Here is a 19,033-nt window from a genome sequence, read left to right on the forward strand (position 1 = left end):
TCCGGTGATACCTAATGAATTACTGATTTATATTGGGATAAGCATCAATGTCACTGCATTTTGTTTATTTCTTCATTAAGAAATAAGAAATATAAAATTTGGTTATGCCGTACTGAAAATATACCTGGTGAACTGGGCAGTTTGCTAAAGCTCTTCTGGTGAAATATCAACTAATTTTTTCTTCGAAATAAAAACCGATGGTAAATGATGTTAGTCACATGACAATCAATGTCTGAATATGACCTTGTAAAAGCAGTCGTTGAATTTTGTCAATGTTATCTCATAAGTTGCTTAAATTGTCGGCAAGTACCTTCGAGTTTACCAGACACCTAAAGAATTTCTCGGTAAACGCCGAAAAAAAACATGCATTGTCAATCATTTTAAGGATCTGACCACATAAGCCAACCAATTACAATATTACATAAAGAACATCACTAATACCTCCCGTCTTTTGAGAGATAACCGCTGGAATTCCGAGATAATCGTGAGAGAATCCACAAGCCAAGCAAACAAGAGTGAGAGTACCAATTTGCAGATGCGATACTCATCAGTGAACGGAGCATACGATCGGACGAACTCCGGAATAACTGGCTGGGAATCTGTCTAAGTCTCCGTCTCTGTTTCGCAATGATACCATTGCTATCCACCGGATTTGAGGGAAGAGGCCCATCGGAGGACATCTGGTCAGTTACGAAAGGGCGACGGTCAGCGGCAATTGCGTGGTTAATGAGCTGACAGTGGTTCTAAACCGGGTTTACCGAAGAGGGGTTATTTACGTGTATGATTAACGAAGGTAATGCGCGTATCACGTGAAGCTGGGATTCCAAATATCGCAGCGGTAATCAGTGAATGTTCTCCTCATTATATATAAATGATGCCGAGTTCCAATCAAGCCGTTATTTACACAGTACCGATTAGATGATTACATTTTGTTTAGAAATAACTTGAATGGATTATAAGAAATATTCGCATTGTGGGGGATAATGCCGTTGGTGCACCTCGCGTGGTGCACTGTATTGCTTGTTTGTATGGTGTTTTTTACGTTGCATGGAACCAGTGGTTATTCAGCAACGGGACCAACGGCTTTACGTGATTTCCAAACCGCGTCGAGAGTGAACTTCTATCACCAGAAGTACACATCTCTAACTCCTCAATGGAATGCCCGAGAATCGAACTCGCGACCACCGAGGTGGTAGGCCAAAACCATACCGATCACGCCATTGAGGCGCCTCTGGTGCACTGTAGGTATTACTAAAAGGTGCTTGCAGCGGCCCTTACTTAGGCCTGTTACTCGACCTCCATCACCGTTTGCTTCCTTCAGTCCTGCTGCCCGACCTTTCTAATATTACAGAGTTTTCCTCCTATTCCACCTTTAGATCCTTGGACATCATCTACTTGGATTTTAATAATTAACTTACACGTTTATTTACGTATTTTTGATTTGGTAATTTAATCTTTCTTCTCTAATAACTGATCTCTTCTCTCTGTCTATCCTATTACAATCTGTTACTTGTTTCAAATGAACACCATCTTATGCTTTGTAAGCTTGAACTTCAAGTCAATGGCTCCTGAGGGCTTATTCCATATGAATACGGTTCAGTTTCTAAATCATAATACTAATAATAATAGTTTTAGGACAAAATGTGGCTGATGATAAAGTAATGAAAATAATAGCATGAAGGAGGTGATTTTTAACGCCAAAACGTTTCTTACATCTGTAAAAAAAAAAAAAAAACCATCACACTGGATTTTGATCGTCACCCAAGGTTAGAATAAGAGCGACACTTGAATGACAACATTTATTTAGCATCATAGCAATAATAATTCCATATATAAAATTACATACAAAATTATACAGAAAGTATAAACATGAAAATCATTCACACGTATATAATAAAGAGCGTAGATTAAACTAGTGATTTTAATACACTGAGGGAGAAAGTTCATCGTCATCTCTAGCGATTATGTAACATATATATACGTATGATCTGTTTGTGTTTGTGTATGTATTTATTTACAAAGAATATTTATATATATAATATATCGTAAGCATCATTTACAATGAGAGAGAGAAAGAGGGAGGTGGGGCGTGATCAGGAGGAGGGTTTCTGATTGGTCGCTCGAGAGGATATTCGACCAATCAGAGCATTCGGATACGAGTTACAAAGACAGCTAGTGACATATGGTGGCGTTCAGAATCTGAAATATTGTGCTCGAAGTGATCACGTCAGTATGATTCCCGCTTTGGAAAACCATACTACACGATCATCGAGTCGGGACATTAATACAAGCTTATAGTATAATTATTTTGAATTTATGCTCATTAGTTTAAAGAAATCACGAAGCGTTTAGTTATAGCTTACAAAAGTTCCTACCAGATTCAAAACAAAAGGCAAACTTGGTTTCTAGAAAAATGTATTTTTAGGCAGATGATCTCTTTTTAAAATAGATCTAGTTTGGATTAATTATAATTTTCTAAAACTTAACAACTTTCGAAATACTGATCTGGTTTGGTTAGGCATGACAATAATTGGTGTAAGATTTGTGCTAAAGAAAATAAATACTGATTTTGTTAATGAATAAGCATCACTGTTTATATATATTATTATATATATAGATATATATATATATATATATCTATATATATATATTATACTTATATATCAATATATTAGAAACATTTCCAATCTCTCACAGATTACTAACCTAATCCAACAATTATTTACCTTACAGATTCTGGACCACAACAAACAAAGCGATAAAACTAATTTGTACAAAATGTATTATCTCAGAATCACTAAGAAGCGACGTTTAGACAGGAAAATGAAATACGAGTCTCATTTTTATGACTTACAAAAAACTGACAGTAGTTCAAAGTATAGTGACTCCTATAATTTATAGTAATTGTGAGTATGATAACTATAATTCATAGTAGTTTACAGTACGGTGGTGACTCATGAAATTCATGTTAATTCAAAGAATATCGATTATTAATCAGTAAATCAAGTTTAACCCTAAAATTTTCAAGTAAATAAAAAAAGTGTGATCATTCCTCTTGATTCCAGGGAGAAGAAACTCAGGCACATATTAGAATCCAGAGACTAGCCGTGACTAACTCTTCCTAAGCATCATCTACGATGTCACGACTAGGCTCCTCTTGAGTCTCTCAAATTCCGCAGAATAAGCTCGGCAGAGGAAATACGAGAAACATTACATCATGCACCTTCGGGTGACTTGGGAACCAAATAGTCTTGTCAAAGCATATAGTATTCGCGTACAACGTGTCACTGAACATGGATTACTCCCTTAAACAAATAAGCTTCAAAATGAGCAACATATATATTTATATATATATATATATATATATATATATATATATATATATATATATATATATATATATATATATAAAGGATATAATTTCCCTACGATTGACGTAAGCATTGTCCAGTAATGACGCTCATTTTTGACGAGACATTCAAAACAGACTTAGTGTAAATGTCACTCCGAAGGTTTATTATTTTTTTTTTATTTCTCTTGAAGTTTATTAAGAGAAAAACTGTCTGCAACAGAAGCTTACTGGAGGCCACTCTTGTCGCTCTCCACGGAGCTAAATCCATTTGAACAGTAAGTACTGTACGCAATGATACCATTCCGTGTAGTTCGATCATTTGCTTATATCTGTGAGCAAGACCAGAGATTGTTAATAAGCATTTATATTGAAAACATAACGATTCTCTAACTGATAATAATTTATTTAGCTCACTATTTGGAGACAACAAATTACAAACAATTTCTAACTCAGAAAAGAAAAAATTAATACATAACGTTTAAGAGGAATCAGTTTTTCAAATCACACTTTTTAATTTTTTTTACCCAATAGTGAGGAATGTCCAGTTACTGGGATCCCTCAACAAATTGCAGTAATAATTCTGACTAGCTCTCCTATTGAATAGTAGTGCGGCTATTTAAGCAGAAGAGAATTTATATATGTAAATATGTATATGTGTATATATATATATATATATATATATATATATATAATATATATAATATATTACATACATGTATAATAAATCAACGCATGCTTTATACATGGTCACCCAATTGTTACAGAAAGACGAGAGAAAATCATTCCACAAAAAAGTAAATATTTATATATATCACAGAAATTCACAAATACTCCTTGAGGAATCTCTCTCCCTCTCTCTCTTTCTATGACTAAGTTAAAAAAACAGGATCATTAGAAATACCTAATAAAGCTTTTTTTATATTCAAAATGATACGCAAATACGCACATGGCTGCGGTTTCACTGGATCAATTAAGAATTGAAATTAATACTTTCATTTGGATTGTTATTCCAAATCTGGAAACGTTCTCTTGGAATATGTCACGAAAGGAATATATATATGTGGAGTTTTCTGATGATGGAGCAAAGAGACCTTGACATTTGAAGAGGTGGATTATTCCTTGCTTGAATGACTTCTGAAGTGGTGTAACACATTTGTATGAATCACTCTAGTACATTCACTGTTGTATTCCAGTTGAGTTATTACTCATTTTTTTACGCAATTCTTTACACATTTCTTACGCAATTTGGTCACCAAAATCTGTTGTTGAAGGTTATCTGTTTGTACTCTTTTTATTATTATTATTTTTAATTCACTATTTATGGTTGAATTCACTTTTAATTGTCACAACAGGACAGACAACTTGCACTTACTTATGAGTTTAGCACAGAAATGTCAAGGAATATTTTTTGGTCACTCCAAACTGGGCCAAAATTATATATATATATATATATATATATATATATATATATATATATATATATGTATGTATATATATATACATACATATACATAATATACATATATATATATATATATATATATATATATATATATATATATATATATATATATATATATAAAACAAATTACATCGTTGAAATAAGCAGCAGCAGTGATGAGCAGTGCATTTTCTCAATACACCACCATCATCAGACACTTAAGAGTATAGTACATTTATAGCTAAGTAAAGCTACAGAGTTGATTGTGATTTGTTGCAATATCTGCATCATTTCCGTTGCGAGAAATGAAGTTTTAAAAAAAGTTAAAAAAAAAAAAAAAAAAAAAAACAGTTTTTTTGCTTTCATCGTCCTATGATACGACCATAGGTAGCACTAAAGACTATTTAAAAAATATACATTCAATCATATATATATATATATAAAAAAAGGCAGTTCGCTTAACGAAATCATTGCATGCTATACTACGTTAACAGAGGTATACTTTGCGTTAGAATGACGTCATTCGTAAAAAATTATGCGTAACTATGTGAATATTTTTGTTTTTTTGTTAACAATAACAGAAGGAACATAACAGGAATCTTTAAAAGACTGTATATAAAAAAATGTTTTATCTCGTTTAAAACACGTATCAATCCATGAATCTTTTGAAGACTGCATCTATATAAAAAAAAGTGTTTTATCTCATTTAAAACACGTATTATAAATCACTTGGCAGTGTCTTATGGGCAAAAATAAAAAACTGCATGGCTACGTGAGTGTAATAAACTGATCTAGTAAGGCTTATTATATTCATCTATATATATATATATATAAATCTATATTTACAATATACAATTCTTTGAGCCTATAAGGGCGAAACGCAACTGACCCCTATATGTTACGATATAACAAATTATATATATAAAATCACTCCAATGATTAAAATCAATACTTACGAGAATTTTATCACATGGACTTACAGAATTCGTTCATTTTTTCTTTATGACGTAAATATTTCCAATTCTTCTTCTTTGGGAGATTTCCTGAATGAACTGCCTTTCTTGGGTTTAAAATGGTTTCACTGATCAAGTTGATTTTTAAATATAGTGATGAGTAAATCAAAATATTTCTTTTATTACAGGAACAACGACATTACATAGTCTCTACTTTGCTCTGCGTTTCAGCTTCCATGTTGAACGAATATCTTGGAAACCATTTTCATCTAAACATAACTGTTTTGAGTATTCAATACTTGGACATCTTTTCCTTCAATGTTTCGTGAACGACTTAGGAGGTTGTCCTTACCAATTAAGTGATCAAATCTTTTCAGAATTTTATATCTGTACACTTCAGTTTTTGAGGTTCGATTTTCTAATACGACTTGTTTTTTCTTAGAGACAAACGACATATTGTTAAGTCGGCCTCGTTCACTTCTTGTTCTGTCATCTGCTTCGTCTTCTTCTTCTTCTTACGTTTTATACCAATAAACTCTATCTTGTTCACTTAGTGTTTTGACATTTACTTTTTTTTTTTTTACTTCTTGTTTTGCGCCTCCATGACGATCTTCCTCTCCTGGCCGTCGTCCACGGGGTCGTTGTTTTTCTTCTTGCCGTCGCCGTCGGCGCCTCCTTCGGCAGCCCGACATCAAGCATACTTATGCGACCCGATGATCCTCTCGCGGTCCCTCTCCCGCGTCCCGGCGCTGAATGAGTGCTTCTTCTTCCGGCGCATCTTGTCTATATCTTTGCCGAAGACGTCGCCCGAACGCAGCGCCGAGATGAGGTCGTCGAAGTCGTTCTCGTTCTCCCCGCCGGAACTGCTGTCTCCTCCGCCTCCTCCGCCTTGGCCTCCAATTCCTCCAACGCCTCCTCCTCCGGGTTGGCCGTTGTTCATCCTGGAGCTCTTTTCTTTGGCTCTTCTTTCTCGCTCCACTTCGCGGCGCTGTTGATGTTGTGGTTGGGTGGGTGAGCCGTTGCAAGGGGAAGGCAAGAAGGAGAATAACAGTCACGTTAGATTTGTTGACATTTGTTGACATGGAATAATAGTCATGCAGATGTCTTACTATTACTACTAGATGTTGACACATTTTTAACAGCATATTAAATATATGAAACGTGTTGGCACACGTTAGATAGGTTGACAGGAATAATAAGTAATGCAAATTTGTTAGTTACTGAAAATTGACGCAAGTAATCATATTAAACATTCTAAACGCGTTGAGACAAATGTTGAAAACCATTTTCAAGTTAGACTTTTACATTACAAAAATATTGAAGGAAATTCATTGAAAGTAAAACGTTAAAATTCCTTTCAAAGGATTTCATTAAGAATTATAAATTGGCAATCAGTTGAAGAGCTTATGTTAATTGGAAAACGAAGTTACTAACACTTTTGGAATTATTTGGTAACTCTCTTAAATATACTGAACATTGATTTGAAAATGTTTTATATAAAAACCGCATAGGTTAAATTTGCCAAGCGCGTTAAAATCAATTTAATTAATCTTACTTTGATGTCATCTGACAATGAATTACCAGTACAAGTAATATTGAATTTAAATTGGGCAATAAAAACACTCGAATAACAGTTATTGTAAATAACATACTAATAACAGTTACTGTACGAATATCAGTAGTTAGATAAAGCTTATAATTCAAGAGTGACTTGTTTCTTTATCTTGGATATTTTTAAAAAATTATTTCAGTTCACTTTTGTTTTTAATTATATGTTCTGATTTAAATTGCACTGAGTTCTGTACAGGCTTCTATTATTCATATTATTTATTTTCTGTTTTATTCTATTAATATTATTTTCCAAGAATAAGTTTTGTCAACGCTGAAGAAATTTAAAAGTATCTTATATTCATGTCTTATTTTATCAAATAAAAGAATAAGATGTTACTGAATTATACATGCATATACAAAATAAAAAAAATTATGTATTACTAAAATCTGCAACAACATATATAAGCAAAATGAGAGCAAAATTGAAAATGTCAAGTATTAAAATATTTAACTAAATTTTTTTGACCAAATTACTCTACAACAAAATATACACTATACAAGGATTAAACAACACTTAAAATAAATCTCTTAAAATATCTAAAAGCAGTATTTAAGTACTAAAGTATTTAAGTACTTACGGTGTAACGTGAATAAATCACAAATAACTTAAAATAAACTCAAGTTTAAATTTACCATTAAAAACATACACACCGTCACCAAACATTAATCAAATTTATTGCAAAGCAAACCCATGTGATAGGCATACGGTTGAAATACTGTCAATTGATAAATACAACAAGAATTAAAAAGATTTATACAAAATTAAAACCAAATGAATAAATGCGACCTAAGCAGTTATGTAAATTATGCAAATAAACGAATATCTCATGTAAAATTAAATTATTTTGTTTTGTTAAACTGATCAGCAGCCAAATTTAACATTTCAACCCAGTGGCCTGACACATTTAATGCATGCATGCAGTGCATTTGTTATTTCTCTTAAAGCATCCGGTATGCACAAAAAAGCTTATGTAGTTTTGGTCAAGTTGAGGCCTCCATACCGTATGCATAGTATTTGTTTATATGCAGGTATGTATATATATACATATATTTATATACATATATATACACACATATATATATATATATACATTATACACTTGCGTATGTATGTATGTATGTATGTATGTATGTATGTATGTATGTATGTATGTATATTTATATGCTTATATATGTATTTATAAATATCTATATATAATATAAGTATATATATATATATATATATATATGTGTGTGTGTGTGTGTTGTATGTATATATTATACACCAAGCGCAGTGTGTATAATGTATGCATACGCATGTATGTCCTGGTAAATACTCAACAATCCTTTATAAATTTAGCAACCACCGGCATTCACATTATTTCTTTATCATGCTTGAATGTCTATAATCCCTAATTTATATATATATATAAAAAAAAAAAGTCTAGTCATAGCAAATGGAAAATATCCCTTAACGAAACTTTGATCAAATTTAAGGCAAAGTCATCTGCGTCATCACCATGCTCTACAAGCGAGAGAGAGAGAGAGAGAGAGAGAGGAGAGAGAGAGAGAGAGGCATTAAATGTACGTGAACTATAAGAAAATGGTCAAGGTAAATTTCGTCACAGATTTCAAGAGAGTAAATTACTTAAGATATATTTACTGGTAATTATTGGTCAAGTCACTGAAATAGGTATGAGATAACTGGAAAATTACAGGTAACGGGAGATAATGAGAAAATTAGAGATAACTGAAAAATAAGCAACAACCGGAGATAAGTGGATGATCAAAATAAGGAGAGATACATGAAATCCTAAAGGTAAATGAAATAAAGGATAAGGAGAGATACTTGGAGGTAACTGGGAAATTAGGGATAACTGGAGATAACCGGGTGAATTGGAGGTAACCAAAGATAACTGAAAAATCCAAAGTCGATTGGTAAAACCAGAAAGAGGTCATCATTAAAAAATGAATATTCTATTTTCAAATTCAGAAGTGAATTCAAAAATTCAACTCGTGACTATTTTATGAATATTACAAGTCAAAAGGATAGATTTACAGTCAAATTTATTATTAGTCGCTTAATAAATCGATGAAAAGTCTTCGTCGAATATTAAATCAAACGATGAGAATTATCACAAAAAAATGATTATTCATAAAAAAATTAAGATTCTCGTCAGAATTCAGGTACCCAAAATCATGAATGATTATTCATGCAAGTGAACAGAAGTGTTGCGTGTCACTGTATCATTCATCTATGCTATTCACCATTCATTAACATTCATCATTCACAATATGGCACCTTCTGCAAATCTACTCAAAGGGGAATTGCTTTTAAGCACAAATGAAAAAAAAATGAAATAATAACACAATGATTTTGCATACATGAATGTAAATCAATGAATTCACGTGATGGACAAAACGAGAGAAAATTTTTACAGTGAATTAAAATGTATCAAAATGCTTTTGTCTTAAGAAAAGTCTTAAATTCCTTTCATTATTTATTCAGTCTAGGTCAGGTGCGCACGGTGCATCTTACATACATCTGTACAACTGTACATCTGCACTTGTCATTCAACAGTGGTGAAAAATTTGTGTATTTATCTGCAGTCATATTTTTTGCTCTGTGGTTGGTGACTGGTGCAATTTTTTAAACGTTTCTTGCGAAAAAAAAGCTTACAGAAAAACGTAAATGACTTCGAATGAATTAAGAGAGAAAATTTAAAGTAATATATAATTTATTTTATGCCCTTTTAAAATGAAGAGAATAATTCCAAATAAGTTTTGTGATGTGGTTTTGCCTGAGGAAAATAACTTATATGGTAGGAAAAAGTTTTTATAATAAAATCACAATAAAACATTTTAAAAACCCATATTCTACAGAAGAGGCGTTTTAAGTAATTTACAAGACAAATAATTATCGATTCCCATTTTAGTGAAATTAGTAACTGCAATTAGCAATTCGAGAGTTAGTAATCTGTTAAGTCCCTTGTTTAGCCCAAAATTAGAGAATTAAGACCCAGGATACGAAAACCTTTTTATATATATAAGGGTGAAAATTTCTAATAATAGATACCATAATGTTTCTTGAAAAAATGCCCAGAGGGTTTTGAAAACCTCTCAGTTACTTGAAGAGAATTGTCAGCAGAATTGATCTGTTTTAGGTTATTACCTAATTTGTGTATGTATAGATGATACTGACTTTTAGATAATAATAATAATAATAATAATAAAATAATAATAATAATAATAATAATAATAATAATAATAATAATAATAATAATAATAATAATAACTGACAATTCTTTCAATGTGGAACCAATCTAGAAGACTTTATGGTATCCTATTTTTTTATATATAAATCCCGATCAGGTAAAGGTGCCAATTAATTAACGAGTGGGTTAGTTTATACAGGTGTGAAGGGGCTGGCAGTAGTAGTAGTAGTAGTATTAGTGGCAGTAGCGTTTGGGGTCACCTGTCGTACACATAGGGTCAGTGCCCGAGAGGGAGGTGGAGGGTAGGAGGGCAGGGGGGGTGTGGGCATCAGTGCCACAGGGCAAAGGCCGCTCTCTCATGCCAGTTGGGAGGCAGGGATCGGCGTTTGTATCGCTGCCAGGCGTTTGCGAAGGAAACAAACAAAACAAAGAAAAAACATTATAAGCACACAACTGAGAATCACGAAAAAGACTGAAAGCACATCAGATGAGTCATGACTAAAAGATGGAACACACATCCAGCTGAGAATCATGACTACAAGAGTGAAAGCATATCAGCTGGGAAACATGAATATAGAAGCTTAAGCGCACATCCAGCTGAGAATCATGACTAAAAGCTGGAGCACACATCCAGCTGAGAATCATGACTAAAAGACTGAAGGCATATCAGCTGAGAATCATGACTAAGAGGTGGCGCACACATCCAGCTGAGAATCATGACTAAAGCTGCAGCACACATCCAGCTGAGAATCGTGACTACAAGACTGAAAGCACATCAGCTGAGAATCATGACTCTTAAAAGATGGAGCATATATCCAGCTGAGAATCATGACTAAAAGCTGGAGCACACATCAGCTGAGAATCATGAAAAAAAAAAGGTAACCTTTAAGGCGTTATTGGAGAGCACAAATGAACAGGAAAAAACAAGCGTGAATTAACTGAGAATCATTACAAGCGTTCGATCTTTTTCAGCGTATTATTAGCAACAAATAACAGGATATGACACCAGCGTATATTGACTGAGAATCATTACAAGCATTCGAGCTTCCGGCGTATTAATGGCAAGGCTCTCAGGCGAGGATCAGGTGAGAATGGTTGGAGACACAAATCAGTAACGGTAAACAGCGGTAGGGATATCAGATAAGAGCTCATAAGCGGTCATCACAGTAGCTTAGAGAGCCACGGTAATGCTAAACCTAGCTTTAGACTGACTCAAAAGAGCTCTTGACTTATAAATACGATTCACCTCCTACGTGAAATCAACCTGGTATGATTTACATGTAAACTAAAAGGTTCCTGAACAGCAACAAAAATTAACTTGAAAATATTTTTTTTTAATTGCAGATTTTGCAAACAAATCTGTTCTTTGCAAACAAATAATAACTATTTTGTAACAATAATGTTCCATAGCAACGGATAACGTCTATATACGGTAAAATTACACGTTGCATTCAATTATCAAAATACGATCATCAAAAAATACAACTGGACGACTAAGGAGAGAGAGAGAGAGAGAGAGAGAGAGAGAGAGAGAGAGAGAGAGAGAGAGAGAGAGAGAGAGAGAGAGAATGTACTGAAAGGAGATAACTAAGGGTTGAAAATAAACATGAGAATTACAAAAAAATTTTAAAAACTAAACTTCCATTTCTGTAGCTAAAAAATAATAATAATAATAAATCACAGTAACAAAGTGAATCAAAAGGAATAAGACAACAGACGACGAAGAAACAGATAGACTCGGAGGAAAAGAGGAAATAGAATGGAAAATGAACAATCACAATACAAAACAAAAAGTTGAAAAGGGCTAAAACAAAGGTTATTCCATTCTGCATTCTGATTTCAACAGAACTCTAGAACAGCAAACGAGAGAGGAACACGAATCACTTGCGGATGCTGTATTAGTCCTAAGATTTAAAATAAAATCGTTAGCATCACACCATGCAATGCATGCTTCTGCTTGCTAAAAGCACAGACTATTTTGCTTTCGCGTCAATATTAAATAGGGAATTCATATCAACACAATTAGATGTTAGATTATGATGTACACTGGAGTATACAGTTCTGAGATAATGAAGTTATTAGTCGTTGTTAAAGTACTTGTTATGAAAATGGTTTCATTCGTTACAATCAGGACGAACTGGAGTACAATAATCATACAAAACTTGTAAGAAGTGAATCTCAGGTATTAAAAATTCTATGCACATATAGGAAAGAAAGTACCTAAGGTCATGTTACCTACCTGGTTGTCAACATACAAACTAGCACATAGGTATCTGTTTAGTTTATTGCAAAAAAACTTCCGATTTTTGCTGATGCAAAATATTCTATAAAACCTATTGCAAAAATGGGAAAGCTGCTTTGTTTAGTCAAGGTCTCCTCACAGCTCATATTTTGACCAGGGGACATGAAGAAATAGCGATTTCGATTTGAGCACTTTAAGTATAAATTCATCTGGTAGCAATTGAAAGGCATTGTATCTGGCAAACTATTGTTTCAAAATCTCAAAGATTCTGAGGAGTATATTGATAGGTAAACAATTATATATATATATATATATATAATAAAATATATTATATATAATATATATATATATATATATGCATATAATAAACATTTTGAATACAGGATTAGTTGTATTGATAACGAACCAAAGGCTACAATTAGAAAAATTGAAAGTTTGTCTGTTTCTTTACAGATAGTTATTTTCGTCATCAAAGGGTTACATGAAACACATCTACAATCATAATGATCCTCTGATTAATTTAAAATGAAATCTTCCTTTTTTCCTATGCTTCTAAACCCGTTAAATAAATTTTAAATCTTCCTGCTGGAAAATATTGATAGAGTGTAGGCATAATTACTATTTCCTAAAATCATTAAATATAAAGCAATTTACGTGTTTGTTAAATATAATGACGAACAATGATCTATAATCAATCCCTGTAAATCACTATAGAAAAAACAAATCACTTGCCATAAATCAGTGCAAATCAGGATTTTCTCAAACAAATAAATATAGCTATATCAGATCTGAAGCAATTTAAATTAAAAAATCTGTCAGTTTAAAATTATACACAAATCATCCATAATCGTGAGAATCATTACTAATATCATGGGCAAATATTTGCATTCGAAAGTAATCTGATGGTTTGTACAAAATCATCAAAAGAAGAAATATCTTTCCAAGAGTCCATCGACTTATTAAAAAATACCTTGTGTCGAATAAAATTGGTCGGGTTGGCGAGTGGAGAGAAGCATTACTGACGAAAAAATGTATAAAAAAATGAGAATCATTACCAAAATCATACCTATAAAAGGTTGAGATTTTGGGCCATTTTCCCTTTGTATGTAATGTTTGGTTTGTTTAACGTATACAAGCAAATAGCCAATGAATGATTTTTACCTAAATCTGATATTAAAACAATTCGGTGTATTTCCTCCTGTGAATATATTATGTATGAAGATATTACAGAACTGTGAGGAACCTAACAGAATAACAGCGGTTTTCTCCTCATGTACATAACCTCGTATGTCACTGACAATCCACTGGTGTACATGATAAGGACTACCACGTCTGGGATAATCTATCCTGTTTGCATGACAAGGATTATCCTGTCTTTAATAATCTACCCACTTAGTAAGACACTGATTATCCTGTCAATGATAATGTATCCTGTTTGTAAGACACTGATTATCCTGTCAATGATAATGTATCCTGTTTGAAAGACATTGATTATCCTGTCGTTGGATTCGTCCTGTTTGTATGAAATAGATTATCCTGTCTTTCGATAATCTATCCTGTTTGTACGTCAAGGATTAGCCTATCTCGGACAATCTGTCTAGTATAACTGGAACAGAATATCCAAAATATTTCCCAGCTGAAGGACAGTCTTCCAAACTCATATTTATGGTTGTGACACTCGAACGTCTTCAGTGTGCTCCGAGCGATGAAACGACAGATATAGAAGTTCAGAGGCTAGAGGAGGACAGGCAGGAGAAGGGAAGGGCATTTAAGACAAGAGGAGATAAACTGTCATTGACGGAAAGTGAAGGTAAATTAGGAAAACAAGAGTGAGGAAGGACTAATATTTTTGTCCTGTTCACTATAATTATTATTATTATTATTTTAGAATTAGACGGGTTAGGAACCTCATTAAACAAAATTAAAATCAATTCACTTTTAACTTCTGAAAAATGAAACGTGGTCTTGACATTTCTCAACATTTATAAATTATATCACTGCACATGCAATTACATTTACACGTTAATGTTAAGCCTTCTCGAAATTTGCAATTCATATATTTTGTGAGCATATGTAACTCAAATACCTACGGAACACTTTGCAAAAAAGCTTACTGTATCTACGCTAAACTAAACGCCAGGAATTACAGAAATTACGAAAGCACGGAGGTCATACAGAAGAGATATACAGGTACGTTTGTGTGTTTGTACAAGATAAAAGTATACAAGATATGAAGTGTGAAGATAAAAATGAAAAAAATTCAGAGGAACACAAGGTAGGAAATGAATCTATGAAAACTGATGAATGCAAAATGAAAATACAGCATTACAAAACAAATACACTGATTTGTAGAATTATTACGATTACAACATTATCAATATTCAGTCCTTGCAGACAAATACACTATCAACGAATATATTTATGTACAAAAACACATAATTGACAAATGTATCACACTAATTCACACTACGAAATTTAAATCTATTCAAAGGATATTACATGATTTAGTAAACACAAAACAACAAAAAATATTACATGAAAAAACATGAATAAAAACCATGCTTAAAAAACACACAGCTCTTAAGCAACAACAGCAACAAAAAACAACTTTTTATGTACCGGACTAAAACAACAATTAACAAACAATTGAAAAAAAAAGACTACAAGAAAATAAATAAATAAATTAAAATTATGCGTACATAAATAGATAACTAAATGAGTAAAATTAATTAATAAATCGATAAATTAATAAAATCCTCATTTCTCACCTCTGCCTCTTTCCTCTTCCTCTCCTCTTCTTCTTCCTTTTTCTTCATGTTCTCCAGGTCCCTCTTCGCGTCCTTCAGTGTATCGATAAACGTGTCGAAAGTTCCGAAGAAGTCCTCAGGCTGGGACGATTTACCGTCCTCACCAAACATGGCTGCTAGGGTGAGGAACTGGAAGAGGAATTATTATTATTATTATTATTCGAACTAAATGTCAAGTCACAATACATAAATACCTATATCAATAAATACAATAAAAAATTAATATACCAATATATCAATAACTATATAAATTCATCAATAAATACATATATTTATATGTATAACTAGATCTAAATAAATAAACGAATCAATCAATCAATCAATCAATCAATCAATCAATAACTAGATAAATATATCAACATCTTAACAAACAAATAAACAAACAAATTAATAACTTGATAAATAAATAGATACCAACACAAATAAATAAATAAAAAAATATAAACAGATAAATAAAATATAAAAAATAATAAAAAATTAAAAACTAGGTACAGAAATACAATATTTACTACATAAATAAATAACTAGATAAATAAATAATTAAATAGATGAACATATAACTGAATAAAAAATGAATAAAGAATTACACACATAACTAAACAAACAAATAAATAAATACATAGATAAATAAATAAATAAAATACAAAAAAATAAACAGCGAAAAAATATTGTGAACAACCGACCTGGGTCTTCATATTCTCGAACTGCGACTCCATATTGACGAGCTTATCCTTGGCCAGGGCGAGGAACTCGTTCATGGCGAGGCGGAACCTGTCTCCAGGTGGGGTGGATCCTTGGGCCCTGTGCCACGACACCTCCTTCTCGATGAAGTCGAGTCCTTGGCGGAGGCTGTTGATCTCCTTCTCGAGCTCGGTGATGCTGTGAGGGAGGAGAAGAGATGGAGAGTTAGTATACGAAAGTGAGAGAGAGCAGAGAGAGAGGAGGGAAGTTGAGGGAATGAGGAGAGAGGGAGAGTGAGAGGATGAGGAGAGGGCGTAGGGATGTCAGGGAGTGGATGAAAACCAGGGTTGAGGGATAAAGTTGAGGGAAAGGGAACGAGGGAGGAAGGACACTGAGGGAGTGAGGAAGTAGGGAGAGTGAGAGAATGAGGAGAGGGGGTAGGGATGTCAGGGAGTGATAACAGGGTGTTTATTTCTAAAGTTTACTTTTTTTTTTTAATCTTTACAATTAAGAAAAAATGTTAATAACTTTAAATTATTTTTAAGTCGTTTAAGTTAAGGTGAAATTATAGTTTTTTTTATTGAAATATTAGTGTCTTTAATAAGGGATATGTAAATCATGCATTCATTCAAATAAAAAAAATGAAATTCGTTCTAAATGTTAAGCTTACATAGTAAATAGTACTGAAAGGCAAGTTAATTTACAAGCTCAATTAATCAACATTTTCTCTCTCTCTCTCTCTCTCTCTCTCTCTCTCTCTCTCTCTCTCTCTGGCAAAAATGACAAAGCAATAATGGAATTCTTCCTATATGTAAAAATTAACATTAATAACACAAGACACAATTATAAACAAGGCAAAAAAAATTATGACCCAATCAGATTAATCTCTCTCTCTCTCTCTCTCTCACACACACACACACACAGATGACAAAACAATTATGATGATATTAATATTAAATGTAAAAATTAACACACAACAAAATACTCATCAGCAAGACAGAAAAAATGAATTTACCAATTCTCTCTCTCTCTCTCTCTCTCTCTCTCTCTCTCTCTCTCTCTCTCTCTCTCTCTCACACACACACACACACGCACACACAAATAATAAAACAATTATGAAATCAAATTTAATTGTAAAAATTAACGTAACACAGGACACATGAAGACAGAAATAAATGAATATCTCTCTCTCTCTCTCTCTCTCTCTCTCTCTCTCTCTCTCTCTCTCTCTCTCTCTCTCTCTCTCTCTCTTTTCCCCGTACCCTTACTTACTTGACTTTGGCAGCCTCTTTGATATTGGGGAAATCTTCGTCCATTTTCACAATATCCTTCCATTGTTTCTCGCAGACGCGGATGATGTAATGGAGAAGCGTTATGGAGCGATTGCTGGAAGCCTTCGTGTCTGTCAGTTTGTTCAGTGAAGAGATCCTGAAGCCGTAGGCTCCGCCTCTGGCACCTGAGAAGGGCAAGGAAACGTTTAATAATGTTTGTAGTGGTGGTTAGGAAAAGGGGTGTTCGTGAGAGAGAAACGTTTATCGTGATAGAAAACTGTTTTTCGCGGTAGGGAAACATTTTTCGTACAATAACAATGTTGTAGGAAAATGTTTTTCATGGTAAAGCATTATTTTTATTTGTGATAAAGGACATTATTAAAAATGTTCTTTATCACAGATTGATGTGTTTTAGATTAAGAAAATGTTTTTCACGAAATAAAAGCATTTAATAATAATAAAATATAAATATCAAACAAATGAAGAACAGAGCAACATAAAGTCAGTCATTAACCAACAATACAGTTAACATTTACCGAGAGAAAAGACGCGTATGAATATATAAATAAACAAATGCTATTGCAATTTGCAACAAACCTTAGGTGGCTGGTGCACGAGCCGACGGGAGCCATCTTGCAGATCAATATATTCGTGCACTTAAGGTATTGATTTTATTACATTTAGCTTAAAAGTCTTATTCCCAGCCTTACCTTTGTTCATGTAATTCCCGAAGGCCAACACTACTTCAATGAACTTCTTAAGCCTTTTGCTGCTCTTCAGTTCTTTTGTGGAGCTGACGACGGACAGGATCTTCGGTTCGCACTCAGCCAGCCTTTCCTTGAACTTCTTCTGGTAGTAGAGACAGCGTAATCTCTCCTCGTAGTGTTCGATCCTGTGCAAATGAGGGTGATTAAATGAGGTGGATGACCAGTTATCTTAGAGTGTGTTCGACTCTGTGTAGTGAGTTGGAATGTTAGTTATTTCAGAAGGTGTTCGATCCTGTGCAGTGAGTTGGAAATTTAGTTATTTCATACGTTCGATTTTGTATAGTGGGTTGGGAAATTTACCTCATGTGTTCCATTCTGTGTAAGGAGTTGGAAATTTAGTTATCTCAGAGGGTGTTCGATTCTGTGTAGTGGGTTGAGATATTAATTATCTCAAGTGTTTGATTCTGTGTAAGGCGTTGGAAATTTAGTTGCTGACTGATACTGTGTTCGATTCTGTGTAGTGAGTTGGAGAATTAGTTATCTAAGTTTGTGTTCGCTTTGTGCATTACTAGGGAGAATTAGCTATCTCATCCTGTGTTCGATTCTGTGCAGTGAATGGGAAAAATGTTACCTCATCCTGGCTATGAATATAAATATATCATTTGAAATAACAAGTTAAAACCTAGTAAACTGAATATTTGTGCTATCATTCATATCCCACGAAAAGCAAAAAATTACCCAACAAAAGAAGTTTTAGTTAGTAAAAAGATTGGT

The 19,033-nt window shown here is 33.2% G+C and overlaps 1 protein-coding gene across 1 annotated transcript in view; it reads right to left on the reverse strand.

Annotated features, from left to right (window-relative positions):
• Positions 1-6,310: 6,310 nt before the first annotated feature.
• LOC135208738 (disheveled-associated activator of morphogenesis 2-like) overlaps positions 6,311-19,033 on the reverse strand; it is a 174,941-nt gene continuing 162,218 nt past the window's right edge. Inside the window, 5 exon segments of the mRNA XM_064241229.1 lie at positions 6,311-6,734; positions 15,562-15,729; positions 16,284-16,479; positions 17,554-17,737; positions 18,263-18,444. Coding sequence (XP_064097299.1) covers positions 6,438-6,734; positions 15,562-15,729; positions 16,284-16,479; positions 17,554-17,737; positions 18,263-18,444 — 1,027 coding nt within the window. The 3' untranslated portion in view covers positions 6,311-6,437.

The sequence above is a fragment of the Macrobrachium nipponense genome, chromosome 35, assembly GCF_015104395.2.
Source record: "Macrobrachium nipponense isolate FS-2020 chromosome 35, ASM1510439v2, whole genome shotgun sequence".
Lineage (NCBI taxonomy): Eukaryota > Metazoa > Arthropoda > Malacostraca > Decapoda > Palaemonidae > Macrobrachium > Macrobrachium nipponense.